Source organism: Vitis vinifera, chromosome 13 (assembly GCF_030704535.1).
Source record: "Vitis vinifera cultivar Pinot Noir 40024 chromosome 13, ASM3070453v1".
NCBI classification, from domain to species: Eukaryota; Viridiplantae; Streptophyta; class Magnoliopsida; order Vitales; family Vitaceae; genus Vitis; species Vitis vinifera.
In genome coordinates this window covers 10,208,834-10,216,385 of record NC_081817.1, presented here as the reverse complement: position 1 = coordinate 10,216,385, position 7,552 = coordinate 10,208,834, and the positions used below count along the sequence as shown (strand labels likewise).

Sequence of the window (7,552 nt, the reverse complement as noted above, 5' to 3'; positions counted from 1 at the left end):
GGAATAAAAAATAAAAATAAATAAATAAATAGTCAATAATATTTGTAAATATAGTTTAAAATAATTTTTTTTTATTTAAAAGAATTTCACATTGTACATAGTTTGAAATAATTTTTTCTTTTCATTTAAAAAAAAAACCTTTAGAGTTTTTGCTTTTGCTAAATAATAAAAAACCTATTTGGTTAATGATGTAAAGTTAAAATTATATTTAAATTTTTTTATCATTACTTAGTTGTTGTTCTTTAGAAACAGTTTTTAAAAACAAAGTAGAATAAAAAATTGTTCTCCCAATTATTTCATTAGAGAAAATGAATTTATTAATAAGTTTTATAATTTATAAAAAAATAATTTAAAACTCAAAAAGTATAAATGACTATAAAAAAATAATATACATAATTAATGCTTTAAATTTTTTAATAAATCTTGCAATTTTTTAGTAGAATAATTTGAAATTAAAACAACTGATTAATTAATTATAGATAAATAATATAATTTAAAACATTATCTTTGTAATTGAGTAATAAATGAAATTTTTGGCTCATTTATACCTTAAAAATTAAATTTTATTTATTTTTATGTTCATTTAAAATAGAATAGTATTAGCAATTATTAGTTGGGAACAAAATATTTTATTATTTAAGCGAGGTTATTAATTTATCAAAAATTCATTTATCCAGGTTTGATTGAACTCCAACACGCTTAATAATGTATCTAACATGCTAGCTAGTCTCATGTGACATGAACTTAGATGTGTTTGATCTACCAACGAAAGCTTTAGATTGAATTACACACTGACTTTTATTTTCTACTCTATGAATTGAACTTATGTTGGTCTTAGGTTTAAATAATTCACCCTAATTACTGTTCAGGCTTAACTTAAAAATTAGCAAGACTTGATCTACATTATATTTGTTTAACTTAACAGCAAAGTTTTTATTAAATAATCATTTAAACATCATACCAAATTTTTGGTTCTTGCAGGATGTAAGTTTAGCCCTCTATATTGTATCTATAAATGGCACATGATAATGACCGTATTACCGAAGAAATAAGTGTACAATTAGGCCTATATAAGAACATGCCACTACCATTCTCCATCGCATCTGCATCTCTGTTCAACACCTCCAATTAAGCTGATCTCCAATGGACCACCAACCCCTCTTCATCTACCTTTTTCTCTTGCTTTCTGTTACAATATCTGCTGCAGGTATATCCCTCACTATTATATATCCATTTGTATATATGAAAAAGTGCATGATAGTTCTTTCTCTTATCGTGCCATTTCCTATTACAGGGGCTTATGTAGATCCTGATCGCTCCATCAAACTTTTTGTGTTTGGGGGCTCGTATGTTGATACCGGGAATAGGGATTCCACAGCTAGGTCATGGAAAGAACCGTATGGAATTACTGATCCTGGTAGACCTGCTGGTCACTTCTCTGACGGCCAAGTCTTCACTGAATACATAGGTTAATCTCTCTTCCCTTGGAGTGAATTTTTATTTATTATGTGAATTTGTCTTTTTTTTTTATATTATTTATAAAGTTTATTTTATATATGACTTCTAAGCTAGATCGTTTGGCAACAGTAGTTTTCAAGAAGTCCCATGAAATGTGGCCATAATAACAACATTGATATGAAAATTCAACCAAGTTTGAATAGAAAAATTCTACCAAAAATCTGAAAAAGTTCGCCATGGAAGTTCTTTATTTTGGTTACTTAACTATCGTTTATTCAGATAACTAAAATATTTTATGTTTTGAACTGCATGAAAAATAGCTTCACGGATGGGCATAAAGTCTCCTACACCATATAGATTTAGAAATCAAAGACCCATAAAACATGGAATGAATTTTGCTTATGGAGGGACAGGCGTCTTCGACACATGGGTTGCTGCACCAAACATGACAGAACAAATCTATTTGTTTGAACAACTCCTTCAAGAGAAAATCTATACCAGATATGACCTTAAGTTCTCCACTGCTCTGGTATCCGCTTCTGGCATGGATTATCGCATCTACCTTGCTAGACGTGGAAGTCTTCGGGTGAGTGCCCTATTACATGGACTTCCATTAGTTTTATAAAAATCAAACCAAGTACAGTGATTTTCTCAATGGCTTGTTATCTTTTGGATGGTATATATTTTTCCAATAGTGGAACTCACTTTAAATGTACATTTCAGGGTTTTCCAGCCTTTATTATATCTGTTGTTAACCAGCTTGGCTTGGATCTACAACGTATTCATGATTTGGGAGTGCCGCAAGTAGCCGTTATGGGAATGCAGCCTCTTGGATGTTTGCCTGAATTTACAAGGGGATACTCATACGAGAAATGTAATTCAACAGGAAACTTCGCTGCACTGTATCACAACCTATTACTGGTAAAGAAGCTGAAGCCTGAATCTAAATTTGTGGTGCTTGATATGTACAATGCATTCATGTCTGCAATGAAGAAATTTGAAAACAAAACAGGTGATTTCCCCATATTTATGTGAGATAAATACTGAATTTTGGTTATGGTAGGTTAATAGCAGAATTGCAAGTTGTTTTCTTTATGGACAGGGTCGAGCTTCATCATTCATCTTAGATTAGGGCTCAGGTCCTGATATTCACATAAATCAGGAGTGAGTTCTGAATACACATCCGTCACAAATATTCACAATATATATATATATATATATATCATTATCATAGTCATCATCATAATCATAATATTATCATCCTTGGAATTCTCATGTTTGTCCATATCATTGGAGATGTAATAGGAATCATCATCTTTAATATGATTGCTCCGTAAGTTGTATACCTCAAATATATGAATTCATAAATGCTTCCTCGTGCAGAAACTTCAGAGTTGAAGAATCCATTGAGGCCATGTTGCACAGGTATAACAAGCGAATACAGGTGTGGAGACGTAGAGAACAAGGAGAAGAAATACAATGTATGCAGGGTTCCGAAGTTGGCATTCTTTTGGGATTCGTTTCACCCTACACAAGCGGGCTGGGATGCAATTGTTTCAGAGCTAGGATCTTCTATCATAAGCCTCTTCTAGATTGCTCAAGAATCAGTAAGAATAAATATTAGTATTGGTATGGGTATCAATAATGTGTTGGACTCGTGTTCCTCCAATGTAATGCATATCAGTAAAGAGCATCAATGTATTGATGTTGATAAGGTTATTGGCGGTAGGGTAACTCCTACAGTCCTACTCTTGTAGTATGATCATACCAAATAACTTGGAACTTATTCAATTATCATTTTTCTTTTGATGTTTGAATTTGAGACACTTTAGAAGCTTTAAAACTCATCTATCCGAACTAAAAATAAAAGACTTTCATTAACAGCATGCATATGCGGTTCATATTAATGCTTTGTTGTGCCCTAAACGAAAAGGCTTTAAACTTGTACTAATTCAGTGGGTATCTGGCGTCAAAAGCAAGAAAGAATTGAAGTGGCTTAAGGTTGTGACTTGGGAGGGATTTGGAAAGGTGAAAGTTTAAGAGGTGAATTAAGATGACATAGATCAACTGTAATAAGGTAGAAGGTATGGAGAATTGCTAACAGTTGTTATGGAAAACTTTGGCTAGAACAAAATAAACTAATGTATAGATCAACTCTTCCATTACCTTTTGCACTAAACAATCTACACGACTCAAACACTATAGTAAGAGCGGCCTAAGTTGGACGTGGATTGGATTGTGCTTGGCCGCCCCTACAATTTGAAATATATATATATATATATATATATATATATATATATATATATTACTATAGTAACTCCACTCACAACAATGATTTTTGTATCCAACTATGGAAGTCTTCCTTTGTGTTAATTCAGTTCCAATTTGATGGAAATAATTTTTATATTTGATGAAAAACTCCACTTCCCATATAATTAAATTTAATTTATTTGCAATAATTTTATTTTAATTAATTTATAATATATATACAAATAAATTTTATTTTATAAACTAATATATATAAATAAATAGGGAAACTAAAAGCCATGTAGTCCATTGGCAAGGGCCTTAAACTCCATATTGAAGACCAGGGTTGAAGTTAATTGATAGTGTGATTTTTCATATCTTTGTGAAAATGAATCCCACATCAGAAATGGGGAGCAAATTGAAAGGGATGCTCCCTGTCTATGCACATTTGGGGCTTGGATTGGACTGGCCTTAAGACGCCTGCATCATATTTTTTAATCAAAGCTAGTGCTGGCGTGGCACCGATTTAACGTACCAAGCTCTCAATTCCACTACCAAGAGCTTCTGAAAGCCATTAGAGCAAAAAAAATGAACTCTTTTATCATATTGAATCCTAACATACAGGGTCAACCTGCAAATATAACACCATTCTTCAGATAAGCAAAACTGGAAGGTAAGAATGCAGCCAAGAATTTTTTCTTGATGTGATCAAAATCTCCAGCAATGCTCATAGGAATCTTCAGCAACCAGGCTATCTTCTCAACAATTGCGCACAACAAATTTTAATGGAAACACTTCAGCTCCCATGAAGCTCAATTGTAATGTTTCTGGGTCCGGTACGCAAAGACTCATGCCTAGCACATTAGTTTACCTATGCCAAAGTTTCTTGTCTTTTTTCCAACTCACACTGAGGACACAATTTTTGTATAGGCTGCCCAATTTTGAATTGGTGTCTCATTTCTAGAACTTCATTCTCTTATAAATTGAATACAATGAAATCCCGTCAAGCTTATCCCCTACATCCAGTTTTTTACATGTGTTTGGCCATTCAAACTACATGTTTTTTAAAGTGTATTTGACAATGATTTTTGAAAATCTTTCTAACATTTCTAATATTTAAAAGATAAAAATTTTTAAGTATTAGAAAAATTAAAAATACTTTCTACAATCATTGTCAAACACACTCTTAATTTAATCTAACAAAAATTTTAATTTGTATAATTTTCAATTTTTAGACCAATGCAAACTGTTATTCAGTTTAGGCTTGAGATAGAAGTTAAAAAATTATTAATATTTCTATTAATAAACTACACAATTGCTTAATATTGTTTTATTAATCGTGCTAGAATGTGAAATAGATGTGACAGTCAATCCCATTGGATAGACAATCTAAATAAATAAGCATGGAATCAAAATTGGCCTTAAATAACAATCTAGAATAACATAATGAATTAACGATAACAACTACTTCAGTTAATCTTCACAACAAAAATAAAATTTAAAAAATTAAAAATTAAATATCCACAAAAATTAGTTGTTGTGCATTAGATCTTTTAATAGAGGCCAATCCAATTAAAGTTAAAAGTTGGTGACCAAGGAGGCAACTTTGAGAATATTTTAGTTTTTGAGTCTTCTTAATTATCTCTCTTAGTTACATAAAAGTCTTCCACTTTAGTGAGCTTCAACCTCATCATATTTATTTCTTTAATGGAAAATGATGACAACCACTTAAAAATTTTTTTAAAAAAAAATCCACTTTGTTTCTTTTGAATTTAGATCAATCTTGTGTTGAACCATTGTAAAATCTTTGATGCCCACCTAAAAAATAGTGGAAAATTTGAGACAAATGGAACCCAAGATGTGGACAACAATCCTAATAATTTGCTTTCAACATATCAAAGATAAATTTAATGCCCACCTAAAACAATCTTCCCATATCACAATCATACGACAAAAGGCAGCCATTCATAGATGAGGCTACACAAGAATGAGAAGATCATAATCTAAATTATAAAATATTCTAGTTTTTTAGTCTTCTTAATTATCCCTCTTAGTTACACAAAAGTCTTCCACTATAGTAGCCTTCAACCTCATCATATTTATTTCTTTAATGGAAAATGATGAACCACTTAAAATTTTCATTTTTCTTAAGAAAAAAAAAACCACTTTATTTTTTTTTTATTTGGACCAATCTTGTGTTGATCCATTGTAAAATCTTTAATGCCCACATAAAAAGTAGTGAAAATTTTGTAACAAATGAGACCCAAGATGTGGATAGCAATCCTAATAATTTGCTTTCAACATATCAAAGATAAGTTTAATGCCCACCTAAAACAATCTTCCCATATCACAATCATACGACAAAAGGCAGCCATCCATAGATGAGGCTACACAAGGATGAGAGGATCATAATCTAAATTATAGAATATTCTAGTTTTTGAGTCTTCTTAATTATCACTCTTAGTTAAACAAAAGTCTTCCACTATAGTAGCCTTCAACCTCATCATATTTATTTCTTTAATGGAAAACGATGATAACCACTTAAAATTTTCATTTTTCTTTGAAAAAAGAAAAAAAAAAAACCCCACTTTGTTTCTTTTTTATTTGGACTAATTTTGTGTTGATCCATTGTAAAATCTTTAATGCCCGTCTAAAAGGTAGTGGAAAATTTGTGACAAATGGGACCCAAGATGTGGACGGTAATCCTAATAATTTGCTTTCAACATATCAAAGACAAGTTTAGCTTCTAACTCTTGGTCTTGGTAGATAAAACTCCATATTCACACAGAACCAAATTCCAAATAAAAAAGGAAGAATGCAGAGAAACTTGGTGGAAAAAACACAATTGAAATTACAAACTTTTCACACATACAAATTAATAAAGAGAATTTGTGGACCCGCCTTTTTCACTTGCGTCCCCACTCAATCGGCGAGACTCGCTTTTTATTTGTGAAAAATTATTTAGTTTTGGAAAAGTTGGAGCCGCCACTTATTTTATTTTTATTTTAAAGCGAAAGTAAAATGAGAAAGAAAAACCCTAAAATGTGACTCCATAATTTTTGGAAAAGGCATGTCTTTGAAAAACCCGAGTCTAGGTCTGGAGATCAGGTTACTTATTGGGAAGGTACCTCTAAGAGGTAGCACCCCTCTAAGCCCTTTTAAGGTCTCTACTGACTAAGTTAAGGGAGATGTGGCAATTAATTGGTTAACTAAGGATACTTAGGTTGACTAAGGTGATTTCAAAAAAATTGCATGCTAAACAAGATACGATCAAGGAGAGTTAAGGTGCGTACCTGAACTGCTTCTTAGGCACTATTATAAAACATCAATGATTAATTCAGAAATATGACACACGACATGCATTCTATCTAGGATGATCAAACAAGCATCAAGACAATCAAATATGGCATCAAACATGGCTCATGATAACATACACATTCATAGAATTTTAGAGTTGGAGGGTAGAAAGAGCGTACCTGATTAGCAAGTATCCACGTTCATGGAAAATAAGGGTAGCTCAACAATAAATACGAAACAAATTCATGTATATCATCAAGAGGAATAAAAAATCAATCAGATATCAAGCAAACAATATCGAAGAGAATGTCATGAATGTCGGGCCCCCCTCCAATGCCCTAATTAATTTTGCATGAATTTATTCTACGAATTCCATTATTTGGAATCATGAAGTTTATTCATGCTTGTGGAAAATCGAGAAAACCATGAAAATAGCCGAAAATCAAATAAAATAGTGAAAACGCATGCCGGAAGGAAAATGACAGCAAAAGATTTGTTGAAATCTTGATTTTAAGCCTAGAAACTCCTAAAGAAGCTTAAAGAAAACTAG

At 31.7% G+C, this 7,552-nt stretch overlaps 1 protein-coding gene across 1 annotated transcript; it reads left to right on the top strand.

Annotated features, from left to right (window-relative positions):
- Positions 1-1,143: 1,143 nt before the first annotated feature.
- LOC100246546 (GDSL esterase/lipase At5g03610) lies at positions 1,144-3,050 on the top strand. The gene is made up of 5 exons (XM_059741899.1): positions 1,144-1,207; positions 1,295-1,468; positions 1,872-2,044; positions 2,182-2,470; positions 2,842-3,050. The coding sequence occupies exons 1-5, from the start codon at positions 1,144-1,146 to the stop codon at positions 3,048-3,050; spliced, it is 909 nt and encodes a 302-aa protein (XP_059597882.1).
- Positions 3,051-7,552: the final 4,502 nt, after the last annotated feature.

Coding starts and splice junctions, on each gene's coding strand:
- LOC100246546 (XM_059741899.1), top strand. CDS start 1,144: ATGGACCACCAACCCCTCTTCATCTACCTTTTTCTCTTGCTTTCTGTT. Junction 1,208..1,294: donor TGTTACAATATCTGCTGCAG/GTATATCCCTCA, acceptor TTCCTATTACAG/GGGCTTATGTAGATCCTGAT. Junction 1,469..1,871: donor AGTCTTCACTGAATACATAG/GTTAATCTCTCT, acceptor ATGGAGGGACAG/GCGTCTTCGACACATGGGTT.